Below are 14,424 nucleotides of genomic sequence, written 5' to 3' on the forward strand. Positions count from 1 at the left end.
CAGGCCAGGGCCCCATAAACTTGAGTAGAAAATTACTGGAAATAATACCAATATCAAACAGATTCCCTTGCTCATCATGAGAACTTACTAAAACCTCTTCCCGTGCCTACGTTCTACAAGCCAACCTCAGAGCTACATCAAAGTAACACATCTGCCAAAATGATCATCTTAGTATCATCATAACAAAAGTTATGATATGGATGTAACAGTCATCTTAGTGGTAAGACAAAGTTATGTATGGGTGTAACAATCACCTTAGTGCTAAGTCAAAGTTACAGTATGGTTGTAACAATCACCTTAGTGCTAAGTCAAAGTTACAGTATGGTTGTAACAATCACCTTAGTGCTAAGTCAAGGTTTCAGTATGGTTGTAACAATCATCTTAGTGCTAATCAAAGTTACAGTATGGTTGTAACAATCACCTTAGTGCTAAGTCAAGGTTTCAGTATGGTTGTAACAATCACCTTAGTGCTAAGTCAAAGTTACAGTATGGTTGTAACAATCACCTTAGTGCTAAGTCAAAGTTACAGTATGGTTGTAACAATCACCTTAGTGCTAAGTCAAAGTTTCAGTATTGTTGTAACAATCACCTTAGTGCTAAGTCAAAGTTACAGTATGGTTGTAACAATCACCTTAGTGCTAAGTCAAAGTTACAGTATGGTTGTAACAATCACCTTAGTGCTAAGTCAAAGTTTCAGTATGGTTGTAACAATCACCTTAGTGCTAAGTCAAAGTTACAGTATAGTTGTAACAATCACCTTAGTGCACAAAGTTACAGTATAGTTGTAACAATCACCTTAGTCCTAAGTCAAAGTTACAGTATGGTTGTAACAATCACCTTAGTGCTAAGTCAGAGTTACGGTATGGTTGTAACAATCACCTTAGTGCTAAGTCAGAATTACAGTACAGATGTAATAATCACCTTTGTGCTAAGACTTATGATATGGGTAAAACACCTTAGTGCAAGTCAAAGTTAATGTAGAGCAAAGATCACTCTTTGGAACAGGACCCTGAGTGTTTATTCAATCCTGGGCTCCATTCCTCAAGGCGATCGTAACACTATGACAGTCATAAGTCTCTTAGCACTACGATTGCTTTCGGAAAGGGGCCCTGTTCTAGCTTGACTTGAAATACTGCCTTGAAATGGCCTTAATATGGCTGACTGTAGCTCTGACCTGCTTTCGACCCGTGAAGATCAGGGTTAGAACTGATCTTCAGTAACCCATGCTTATCATAAGAGGCAACTAATGGGATCAGGTTGGTCAGGCTTGCTGACTTGGTTGACACATGTCATCGTATCCCAATTGCGTAGATTGATGCTCTTGCTGTTGATCACTGGATTGTATGGTCCAGACCCGATTGTTTACAGACCGCCACCATACAGCTGGAATATTGCTGAGTGCGGCGTAAATTTTAAACCTCACTCACTCCTCACTGACCAGCTTCCTCTTGACATACTGTACATTAGGGGGTGGGTATTGCACAGAATTTTCATATTGCAATATATTCCGATCACGTGAAAGCATGTTTTCGCGATATGTATTGCAATATATTGCCTGAAGTATTTTTAAACAAAAACTACTTATAAAGCGAGTTAATGCTTGATTTACAGAGCAAAGAGACAACAAAATCACTATGCTTGATTAAGCTTTAAAACAACTTTTAATCATGATAAAATAAAAATGTTGAAGAATATTTGGCACAAAATGAAACAAGAAAATATCTGAAGATTTCGAAGTGTTACAAAGTTTTCGTCTGCAAGTCAAAATACCGGTTTCAACCAGCCACCTCATACTCATCACTCATTCACTTACTCATCAAACAGCTTCAGCTTATATGACATATTGTATATGCATATTGTGATGATGTTGTTCTACAGAGTGTGCTGTGTATGGAGGAGATCAGCCAGCCCAAGTGTACCGTGGCGTCCTCCAATCAAAGAATAGTTATGCAAGAAGCCACATTTAGCTGGGGCATCATTGAATCTGCTGAGAAGAAACATAGTGAGTACGATATTACATTAATGAATATTTCAACCATTTTATTGAACACGATATTTCATGTGTCGGTGAAGCAGAAATGAAAAATTATTACATTGGTTCCATCGTTTTGTTGACACTACAAGCTGATGTTTGAGGGAAATATACAGGCCTGTGATTGTATGTACAGTGAAGCCTCGTTAATCCGGGCGGTTGCGTTTCTCAGCAAATTTGTCCGGATTTTGAATTGTCCGGACTACTGAATCAAGACCCAAGTTCAAGCAAGAGTTGCTTCCCTTACTATTACAAAAACGACACGAGTCTGGATAAAACAAATAAGCATATCATGTAAAGCTTATAAAACGATGAATAGCTGGCACAACAATAAATCATAGCAAAAAGCTTCAGTCGGGAGCTTTTATGTGTAATTAAAACAACAACCCTTAACTGACATTTCTCAAAAGTTAACAAGAGTTCATCTTGTCAACTCCATGACACCGAGTGTTTATTGTTTGAGGCCAGTTAAGTAAACATCGCCGGGAAGTGTTGTTACAGTTCGTGAACATGACTTACAGCGTCCGGACTGTGAAGCAATTTACTGTTTATTTTACTGATTGGTGACAGCTACTTACCGCCCGGTTCTGAAAACGAATTTCCGGATTATCGAGGCAAATTATATAGGCATAGATTGGTAACAAGCTGAAATTGTCCGGGAGGCGAGACATCCGGATTATCGGAGTCCGGACTAACGGGGCTTCACTGTACTTGGTAAATGACTTTAGAGTTAGAATTTGTGAAAATTTGGTGAGAATTGTACTCAAGGTTGTCGTAAGACTTTGCTGACTCAGCTGTCCTTCTATGCATGTCTGTTTATCTAAAGGGGCGTTGGGGTAGTCTTCTGGATAAAGCGTTCGCTTGTCAGGCCAAAGACCCGGGTTGGATTCCCCACATGGGTACAATGTGTGAAGCTGATGTTCATAATGCCAATCACTGGATTGGATGGTCCATATTGCATTATTGATAGACCTCTGTCATGTAGCTGGAACATTCCGTAATTACACTGCAACAAAGAAACAAACAAACAAATGCTTACTTCATTATTGTGTATATATTCCAAAGGTCTTCATCTTCATGTGATGTTTTTATTATGATGCTAATTATGTGTATATTTTGCATTGACGAAGACCAGGACAATGGCAGCGTATCGAAACCAATGATGAATGGCGGTCACTTCACAGAAGAGACAACAGCGTTACGAGAAGCTGACGAGACAACGATGCTGGATGCTGTTCCAGATCCCTGCCTCACAGACATCACGTTTAACCTTGAAAAGGTGAGTTATCTGCCCTTTCTGAGATGTGTGAATAGCAGGTATACTGTTGCTAAACATGATGTTATATTAATATGACAATTTGCTGGCCTATATTTGTAAGACTATGATCAAAAGGGTTGTGTTTTAGTCTCACATCTTTGTCTTGTTTATTGACTGGAGTGAGTGAGTTGGTGAGTATGGTTTTACGCCGTTTTTAGCAATATTCCAGCAATAACACAGCGTGGGACACCAGAAATGGGCTTCACACATTGTACCCATGTGGGGAATCGATCCCAGGCCGTCATTAGGCTACCCCGCTGCCCCTTATCGACTGGAATGAAGTCTACAGCGCATGGAGTTCATTTCAGGTGTCCTTTGATCAGATGTTGCTGAAAATGATGTGAAATATGATTGCCTCACTCTGCCATAGTGATTTATCTGAGAGCCCCAAAATGTTTACGTATTGTAATTTTAAAGTAACGATTTCTTGTGAAACATACTTAACTCATATTACTGTATCCAAATATAGATCTTGTTTATCACGATTTAGGTTAAGTTCCCATAGTTTAGAAATTGAAAGAGGACGTTACTATAACATTCCCCGGGAACAAAGAACATGCAAAATGTGTAACTTAAAACGTAATTGAAAATGAATATCACTTCTTATTTGAATTAAGGCGTAAATATCTTTTGTCGCGAATTCTATGTTTTCCCCAATATACTAAAATTCAATTTGTTGTTATCATCCCAAAATGAAGACATTTCCTTGAATACTGCTAAATATCTGTTTTATGCATTCGAAAAAAGGAAATCAATTTTGTCATATTAAGATTGTATATATTATACATGCTTTCATTGTTATCATTTTATTTCATGTCTGCACCGATGAGGTGTTTTTGTACTCATAGGCCCGTAGTATCAGAAATAAAGATTTGAGATTGCCTCACTCATCATTAGATGTGATTTTCTCTCCTTGCGTGTTGGAATCCTTCAGCTCTGTGATGTCGGGATCACTGATGGTACCCTTGAAGATCTGGGTTACAACTGGTCTTCAGCAACCCATGCTTGTCATAAGAGGCGACTAACGGGATCGGGTGGTCAGACTCGCTGACTTGGTTGACACATCGTGTCCCAGTTTCGTAGATTGATGCTCTTGCTGTTGATCACTGGATTGTCTGGTCCAGACTCGATTATTTACACACCGCCATCATATTGCTGGAATATTGCTGCGTGCGGTGTTAAACTAGAACAACAGCCTCACTGATGAATTTGCGTGTTTCTCCCAGGGCAAGCTGATGGGTGTGTGTGGCAGCGTTGGTGCGGGGAAGACATCCCTGATCAGCGCCATCCTGGGAAGAGTGAGTAAATCTTTGATCTAAAGAAGCCAAATTGTTTGTTGAAGTCTTGGGTTTTAGTCACTGGATATCTATCCTCACAATGCTTGCAATCAGGCCGTTTTTCCTTCAAGGCTTTGAAGTCACTTCACCATCAAGACTCCTTACAGTGACACTTCCTCTCTGAGTTCACAATACCCTTGCTGCAACTATAGTCTGTTTGCAGTGAAAACGTACAGATGAATTTCACTTTAAATAAAATCGTAAATCAGATCGAATCCTCATAATTTTACTGTGCCAATTGAACATTTAAATCTTTGAATTTTATTCAACTTAGGATAAAAGGTTTTTTTTCTGCAAACAGACTATAGTCAAAAGTCTTAAGTGTGTTAAGCTCCTTACAGCAACATACAAACCTAGGGGTCCAGAGGACCCCAAATAACTAATATCAAATGTCCTTACAGTTTGAGGAAATAAATTGTGTAGTTTGCTGTGCTGTAAGATTTTAAAATGCCTTCAGTTTACAGTATCTTTTTATTTATTTCAAGAATTTGGTACAATGAGTATTTTTGTGAGTGCCTCAACTGCGTCTATTTGATATATTTGTGAATAATTGATGCACAATTCTCTTCTCCTTTGAAATCTCTAATGAACCAATAAGGTTAAAGTATTTTCCACATTCATGTTCACCTTAGAGTTTGCCGCACACTCTGATGGTAATGCATTGGAATTGGTTATTCACATTTGAAACCTCTAATGAACCAATAAGGAAGAAGTATTTTCCACATTCATGTACACCTTATTTGCGGGAGGTGGTTATTCACATTTGAAACCACTCTAGTGGTATTGGAGGTGGTTATTGAGATTTGAAACCTTTGAAGAACCAATCAGATTGAAGTATTCTGAATATTCCAGCTCACATTATTGTTTGTCCCTGTCTGTAGATGTATGGATGTGTTGTGTTGTGCAGATGGATCTGTTGAGTGGGAAGATTGCTGTCAATGGCAGCATAGCCTACGTCCCCCAGCAAGCCTGGATCACCAACACCACTGTCAGGGAGAATATCCTGTTTGGGCTTCCATACAATGAAAAACGGTAAACACAATATTTACATTATCGCTATTGTAAAAATTTCCCACTGTTGTCAATTAAATAATTGTATAGTCTTTGTTCACTTTCACGTGGAGTATTTTTAAAAAATTAAGCAAATTAACATTTGTGTGATAGTGTTGAATTCTTTTGGTCACTCGATGATGATGATGATGATGATGATGATGATGATGATGATGATGATGATGATGATGATGAGAGGCGGCGGCGGCGGCGGAAGATGATGGCGATGATGATGATGATTCATGAAGAGCTTGATATCAGTGACTTGTTGCTCAGTGTTTCTTTGCATAAGGGTGAGGGGGTAGCCTTGTGGATAAAGCGTTCGCTTGTCACGCCAAAGGCCCGGGTTATATTCCCCACATGGGTACATTATGTAAAACCCATATCTCGTGTCCTCAACCATAATATTAAACTAAGATTATTAAGACTAAACTCACTCACTCACATTGCATACAAGATAAACACATTCTATAAGTCAAATGATGTTGTGATTTGCTTTGTGGAACAGATTTGTTGTTAGTTGCATTGTCTTAAATGGGATTTTTTAAAAGGATGTCCTTATTGACAAATGTAGCTTGTTCCGTACATGAATGTCTTTTTAATCATTTGCCTAATAACTTTTAAAAAAAAAAGTAATGGACATTTGGACACAGAACATGCAATGTGTCTAAAACCAATGACTCACCTGTTTCAGGTACAAAGAGATCGTCAGTGCCTGTGCCTTGAATGCAGACTTCCACACGTTTGTATCAGGAGATGCTACAGAGGTAAGATGCTCAGATTCAACAGTTAATTGTGGCCAAGGTTTGCATGGACTTGAAAAACCTGAAAATTTGGACAGTTTACCCTAAAAAGGCCCTAAATTCATTTTAGCCTTGAAAGGTTTCTATTTGCCTGTGATTTGCCCTAAAAAGTTCCTATTTTTAGCAAAACTCGTCAACTTTTGATTTCACAGGAAACTACCTTGCAATGACAGTGGATGTGAATTATCTTCCACCACTGCAGCGATGTAGCTAAGAGTTATTTCCCTTTGATGGTCGGCCCCTTCGGCCCCACATTTGTCCAACTTCCCACATTTGTCCAACTTCATGTGTATTCAACTACGTATGTGTTTTATGTGTTTCTATAGTTTGTCCAATTGTTGATTGGGCCTTGAAAAGCTCCTAAAAAGGCCTTAAATTTCATGGACGATAATCTGTACAAAGCCTGGTCGAACAGGGCGTTGTTGTACAAAGCGATCGTAGCGGTTAAATGATCATAACTCCCATGCTTTAACATAGACTTTCAACAGTTGTAGTGCTACGATTGCTTTGTGAAATGGGCCCCTGGGTACCGTTCCACAAAGAGATCATAGCGCTAAGATGATCTAACTCCCATACTTTAACATAGACTTACGACACTCGTAGTGCTACGATCGCTTTGTGAAATGGGTCCCTGGGTACCGTTCCACAAAGAGATCATAGTGCTAAGATGATCGTAACTCCCATACTTTAACATAGACTTACGACACTCGTAGTGCTACAATCGCTTTGTGAAATGGGCCCCTGGGTACCGTTCCACAAAGAGATCGTAGCGCTAAGATGATCGTAACTCCTATACTTTAACATAGACTTACGACACTCGTAGTGCTACGATCGCTTTGTGAAATGGGCCCCTGGGTACCGTTCCACAAAGAGATCGTAGCACTAAGATGATCGTAACTCCCATACTTTAATATAGACTTACGACACTTTCGTGAGTGCTTTCTGATAAGCTTTGTGAAATGGGCCCTGGGTACTGTTCCACAAAGAGATCGTGCCACGCTAAGATGATCGTAACTCCTATACTTTAACATAGACTTACGACACTCGTAGTGCTACGATCGCTTTGTGGAACGGGGCCCGGTACAGGTACCTCATGACCTTGGTGCAATTGCATGAAACCACCTGAGCCCTACGACTGTACAAGGCAACTGAATGGAACTGTGAAATACACAATGCCTTTTTAGAAAGTAGTCAAATGTAGCACATGTTATATTTGGTATTACACTTTCTTAGTAAAGTATAGATTCTAGTACTTTTTGGGTTGAGTCCCATCTGGGATTCGAACCCAGACCCACAGAGTCAGGCACCTAATCGCCAGCACACAAAGTCAGCCACCTAACCCGCTCAGCCTTCGTCGCTTCCACTAGTACTAGAATCTGTACTTTACTAAGAAAGTGTAATCCCAAATATAACATGTGTTTAATGGAACTGGTTGTGAGATTCACTGTCTTGTTTGATGAATGGCATTGTATCCCAGTTGAATGCTCATGATGTCAGTCACTGGAATGCCTGGTCAGTTGTTTAGAGACTGCTGTCATGTGGCTGAAATATTGGTAGAGGTGGCGATAAACAATATACACTATTACGCATCAGAGGTCCTGGATCAGGCCCCGATTTCTCGAAACAAACTTAAGTCTGAGTTTTGACTTAAGTTAGAGTTTTTACTCAAATTTGAGAAAACACAGGAAAATGCATTCCCAGAATGAACTGAAATCGATATGAAACTCAAACATAGTAGACAATTTGAGTTTGGTGGATAGATTACTTAAGCTGTTTTGGGCTTTTGTATTTTAAAAAGGCAGTTGAGTTAAATATTCAGCTGTTTCAAATTGTCAAACTCAGTTTGAAATTTGAGTAAAAACTGTTAGTTTCAAGAAATCGGGGACCCGTGAAGATCCGGGGTAGAATAGGTCTTCAGCAACCCATGTGCTTGCCATAAAAAGGCGACTATCTTGTCGTAAGAGGCGACTAACGGGATCGGGTGGTCAGTTTCGCTGACTTGGTTGACACATGTCATCGGTTCCCAATTACGCAGATCGATGCTCATGCTGTTGATCACTGGATTGTCTGGTCCAGACTCGATTATTTACAGACCGCCGCCATATAGCTGGAATATTGCTGAGTGCGGCGTAAAACTAAACTCACTCACTCACTCACTCAAGAAATCGGGGCCTGGAGCAGTCCAGTGCTCTTACTGGAATCAGGTTGCTCTGTGTCACTGATTGTCTGTCATAATTGTTGAGAATGTTGATTGTTGTTACTGCTATAGCATACTGGATTTTCTTGCTAAGATTTGATGTCTATTTGAATTATAATAGCCTAGTGGCTAAAGTGTTCGCTCGTCACGCCATCAAGACCTGGGTTCGATTCCCCACTTGGGTGAAATGTAAAATGTGTGATGTCTGTTTCTGATGTCACCTGCCGTGATATTGCTGGAATATGGCTAAAAGTTATGTAAAACCATACTCACTCACTCGCTCATTTTGGATTTTTGGCCGAGAGGTTAAGGCATTCAGTCATCTCACCTTAAGCCTGGGTTCAATTCTCCACATGGCTACAATGTTTTCCTCTTCCCAACCATAATTATGTTTGAATATTGCTAGAAACCATTTCTACTAAGTAACTGTATTCCTATTTACAAACTCACTCTCACCTTCCCCAGATTGGAGAGCGGGGTCTCAACCTGAGTGGAGGTCAGAAGCAACGGATCAGTATGGCTCGAGCTGTGTACAGTGACAGTGAGATCTACCTGCTGGACGACCCTCTGTCTGCCGTTGACGTCCATGTCGGGCATCACATAGCCACAGAAGTTCTTCTGAAGTTATTGAAGGGGAAGACTGTGCTGTTTGTCACTCACCAACTCCAGGTGAGTCTTTTACTACTCACCAACTCCAGGTGAGACTGTCATAACTCACCAACTGCAGGTGAGTCTGTCATTAATAATAGACATCAGCTTCAGGTGAGTCTGTCATTAATCACCGCCTCCGTGGTGTAGTGGTTAGAGCGTCTGCCCGGAGAGCGGAAGGTCGCGGGTTCGATCCCCGACCGCGTCATACAAAAAGACGTTAAAATATGGTACTTGTTGGTCCCTGCCTGGCTCTCGGCATTACTGGGTACAACAAGGACTGGTCGGCTCGGAGTCAGCATAATGTGTCTGAGTGGGGTATTCATGCTTCACTGCGGCATGGTATCTCAGTGGGCTAGCACTATAAAACCAGCTTAAGTCTGCGCTAGTACAAGCAGCCGCACATACACATATACACGCATGCACGTCGTTATATGAGCGAAATATTCTCAAGTACGACGTTAAACCCAATTTCACCTCACCTCACCTGTCATTAATTAACAACACATCAGCTTCAGGTGAGTCTGTCATTAGTCCAAAGGTGAGTGCAGAAAGTTTATTAAATGACCATTGAAACTCTTGTAAAAACAGGTGAAAATGAACTGTGCACCCCCCTTTCTCTAAAAGCTGTATCCGCCCCTGCTGTTTGTCAGTACTGACTCACTGTGGTTCCCTGGACAGACTGTACTCTGGTGTCCGGAACTGTCTGTACTCTTGCTCAGTATTCATATTGTACTGTGCTGTCTGTGTTGACTGTGCTTAGTGTACTTCGGTTCCCTGGACAGACTGTACTCCAGACATCTCAAGGTTCCATACTCTTGTTCAGTATTCTCATTGTACTTCCAATACCTGGTTCCCTGGACAGACTGTACTCTGGTGTCGGGGACTGTCTGTACCCGTGTTCAGTATTCTCATTGTACTTCCAGTACCTGGTTCCCTGGATAGACTGTACTCTGGTGTCGGGGACTGTCTGTACCCTTGTTCAGTATTCTCATTGTACTTCCAATACCTGGTTCCCTGGACAGACTGTACTCTTGTGTCGGGGACTGTCTGTACCCTTGTTCAGTATTCTCATTGTACTTCCAGTACCTGGTTCACTGTGACGAGGTGATGTTCCTGAAGGATGGCCAGATAGAGGAGAAGGGCACCCATGGCGAGCTGATGCAGCTGGACGGGGAGTATGCCGGGCTGATAAAGATGTACTACTCTGAGCAGATGGAGGAGGACGAAGAGGCTGACATTGTACCTGAAGGTCAGTGCAGAGTGTCATGTATGTCATACCAGTTGGCAGGAGATTTTATCAAATAAGGGTGTTAGATGTGGAGTTATGCTGGTATTCATTACTGAGAGAGTGGAGTATTACACTGCTTTTAGCTATATACAGTGGAATCTGTCAAATCTGGACTCTTTGTAAACCGGTTTTCGCACATAATCCGGACTACTCTCTGAGTCCAGGCAAAATTGTTCTTAATTTATCATTAAAGCTTGTTTTATAATCTGGACTCTCTCAATTACGGACTTCGGACTAAATTAACAGTCCCGACAATCAGCTTGCTATGAGAACATGCTTTGTAATCCGGACTAAAATAACAATCCATTAAATAAACATCTCTGTTACTTCTGTTCTCAGGGAGACTACATACATTTTGAAGCGAAGTGAATATTACCGTCAGCTTTTTGAAAAGAACATTTCGTTTATTATCGTAGATACACTGAATTTTGAGGACCAAACAGAGCAGTTTGTAGAAGGGGATTGCTGTGAATAATGCAGGCTGAAGTTAAAAATATCAGAGGGGCACACGATTTCACTGCAGTTAATATAAACATTCTTTTTTAAACATTTTGAGTACAATTACCGTTGTCCTTAACAAAGGGAGGTAACTCATCATGGCAGTGTCTACGGTAATGCACAAAAGTTGACTAATCTGGACTGCTTTATAATCTGGACAAATGAATTGGTCCCGCACCAGTCTAATAGACAGATTCCACTGAACCAGCAATAACATGCTGGGAACACCTTGGTTTCACATATTGTACCTATGTAGGGAATCAAACCTGTGTCATTGGCATGGTGAGTGGCCGCTTTAACCACAAGGCTACCCATCACCACTAGAATTTATAAGAATATTAAGCGTTTAAGAGAGACTTTCTTATGTTTAACTTCTGTCATGTTGATGCTTGAAACTTTCACAGGAAATGCGTTCATGTTCTTGATGGCCATTTAGAAGTTGAAAGGTAACAACAACATATGGTTACGGATTTTCTGGTGAAGGATCAAAACCTTCTCCTCGGTTTTGTTTGAAAAAGTATTTCCTGATTTCCTGAGTCCAAGGGCTTAATATTTCAAACAAAACCGAGGAAGAGGTTTTTTTATCCAACTTATGAACTGACCGAAGATATACTTCAGATATAATTTTATTATTTGGTATTTACTGTTGAAATCAGCTGGGATGCGACTACCAGCTGATACCTTGCCTTGCACGCACATTGCATGTGTGCTGTCCGTTCTACCCATCTTATGAGGAACACATGGTTCATACTGACAAACAATCTCATTCTTCACAGCGATCCTTTGTAGCCTAGTGGATAAAACCGCCAAGCCAGTAAGCGAAGGGTTGCAGGTTCGAAACCAGGCAGTGGCACAATATATTGGAAGTTTTCAATAATGTGATATTTTACGATCATATTCATTAATTGCAAAGTTATCAATCTTCAAAACAAGTAAAATCATTCAAAGTCAAGGGCTATTCTTCAGAAAATCCCTGGTCTGTGGGTAATTCTGTAGAAAATCCCCGGGATTTCTTGAAGAATGTCAGCGAAACTGCATGTAGAAGGTTTACTTGGTAAAACGAGAACCTGGCGAGACAATAGAGTGACATCACAGGAGGTTTATAAGGCTTCTTCTTGCCCCTTCATCAGGTGAATGCCATTCTGGGATACTTCTTGCCCTTTCTAGCCCAGAAATGTTGTGTTGTAAATAATAAAGAAGTTGTACATCCATACCTTACTTTATGCTTTCCTATTGTTCAGAATGCAAACATTATTTACTCTTTTCCAGGGAGATTGTCTTCACTGTCATCATCTAACATTCACAAAGACAAGTCCGCCAATGCACTTCCAGGGGAGAGCACTCCAGTTGGTAAACCCCCACCGCCACTTGAGAGACTGTTTTCTAGAGGGGCTGGGATGGGGAACATATCCCCTATATCACACAAACAAGCAGCCCCCTTGGAGAGAATGTTCTCACGGGGTGCTGGGATGGCTCCTGCACCTCCCACCTTAGAGAGGTTGTTCTCACGGGGTGCAGCAGTGGAGAAGCCCCAGCCAGAGATGTTCTCTGGGGGTCCCGGCGTGAGGGTGGAGAGACAGTTAAGTAGGTTGTCCTCAAGCAGCTCCGGTGATGGTGATGGAGGTGAGAATTAAAATACACATGTTTCTTGTCTTTTAAAAATAGATGAAGATCCGGGTTAAAATTGGTCTCCAGCAACCCATGCTTGTTGTAAGAGGCGACTGACAAGATCAGGTAGTCAGGCTCACTGACTTGGTTGACACATGCCATCTCACATGAATATACAGTCAAATCCCGATTAGTCGAATCTCTAGGGACCAAGGAATAAATTCGACTTATCGATGAGAGACATTTTTATGTCTATTAGGGTAGAAAAAAAGATGATGCAGTCCTAATTCCTCCGCCTAAGCATTTGTTTATCTAATGATTTCCCTATCACTAATAGGGGCACCTTATCAGTTCAAGTCTGATTAGCACAGACAGTGATTTCCGTAAAGTCACTAATCTGCCTTTTGAACTCACCCGTCAACGGCGGAAAGGTGTGAACCGCGCTGGTTTGTTAATTGGATCAGTTTGCTACACCAATCAACGTCCCGACCATTCCCTGTTATCGTTGTCATCATTTGATTTCCGGTTACGCGAATTCATATCATAAATACACACGATGACTCGAGAAGGAAATTTGGTCCCATGAGATTCAAACAACAGCAATCTTGTATACATTGACTGACTTCGGCTTATGTATACAAGATTGCTGTTGTTTGAATCTCATGGGACCAATTTCCTTCTCCAATCATCGTGTGTATTTATGATACGAATTCGCGTAACCGGAAATCAAATGATGACAACTATAACAGGGAATGGTCGGGACCGACAGGTACTTCGAGTTATGCATAATATTCTAGACAACGGCATTCGACTCATCGGGATTTGACAGTACATGCAAACACCTAGTTGCGAGTAGAAGTTGCGGGTATAGCAACGTCCAGTAAACGTGGACAAAATACTGTGACTATGTGTCCCAGTCCACCCAGCTGTGAATGGGTACCTCGTACGGATGGGAAAGCCGCAATAACTCGGTGCGCCTAGTGGCTGCAAGAGTTGTATGCTCCCCAGGGAGTTGAAATTGAGATTGACATCCAATGATCGAGGGAAAAACTACCAGCGCCTTGAGCATGCACTAGTGAGTGGATATGTGCGCTTTATAAATATCCCATAATAATAAATATAATAATTATTCAAGTGGTGTATAGTGATGTTCATGATATTTATCACTGGATTGTCTGGTTCAGACTTGATTATTTACAGACTGCCACCATATAGCTGGAATATTGCTGAGTGCGGCGTAAAACAACACACAAGCAAGCAAACAAATACCTTGTAGCATTGCAGTGTTAACACTAGAATATACTGAAAATAAAGCTGAGAATGTTCAGGAAAGTACACATTTTAGACACAGACTGGACCAACACAATATTTGGTTTTATGATGAGTTCATGTTTACTTCTCAGATGGGAAGTTGATTGTTGCTGAGGAGAGAAGCACAGGGACCATTGCCATGGCGGTGTATCGCCAGTATATGCAAGACGGTGGAGGATGTCTCGTCTGTTTTGGTGTGTTTGCTGTCTTCTTCCTGGCCGTGGCCTCCCAGACGGGCGCAAACTGGTTTCTCGCCTACTGGCTGAACCAAGGCAATGGTGTACGTACCAGATATTGATATTGCTGTAGGTGGGGCCACCTTTGTGATGTA

At 41.1% G+C, this 14,424-nt stretch overlaps 1 protein-coding gene across 1 annotated transcript in view; it reads left to right on the forward strand.

The window, feature by feature from the left end:
* LOC124268534 (ATP-binding cassette sub-family C member 5-like) overlaps positions 1 to 14,424 on the forward strand; it is a 98,431-nt gene that overhangs the window by 66,928 nt on the left and 17,079 nt on the right. Inside the window, 9 exon segments of the mRNA XM_046703523.1 lie at positions 1,879 to 2,002; positions 3,163 to 3,311; positions 4,577 to 4,648; positions 5,595 to 5,719; positions 6,432 to 6,504; positions 9,203 to 9,406; positions 10,472 to 10,637; positions 12,444 to 12,797; positions 14,186 to 14,373. Of these exon segments, the coding sequence (XP_046559479.1) occupies positions 1,879 to 2,002; positions 3,163 to 3,311; positions 4,577 to 4,648; positions 5,595 to 5,719; positions 6,432 to 6,504; positions 9,203 to 9,406; positions 10,472 to 10,637; positions 12,444 to 12,797; positions 14,186 to 14,373 (1,455 nt within the window).

This window comes from Haliotis rubra, unplaced genomic scaffold (assembly GCF_003918875.1).
Source record: "Haliotis rubra isolate DU_JTF1 unplaced genomic scaffold, ASM391887v1 Scf139, whole genome shotgun sequence".
Classification (NCBI taxonomy): domain Eukaryota; kingdom Metazoa; phylum Mollusca; class Gastropoda; order Lepetellida; family Haliotidae; genus Haliotis; species Haliotis rubra.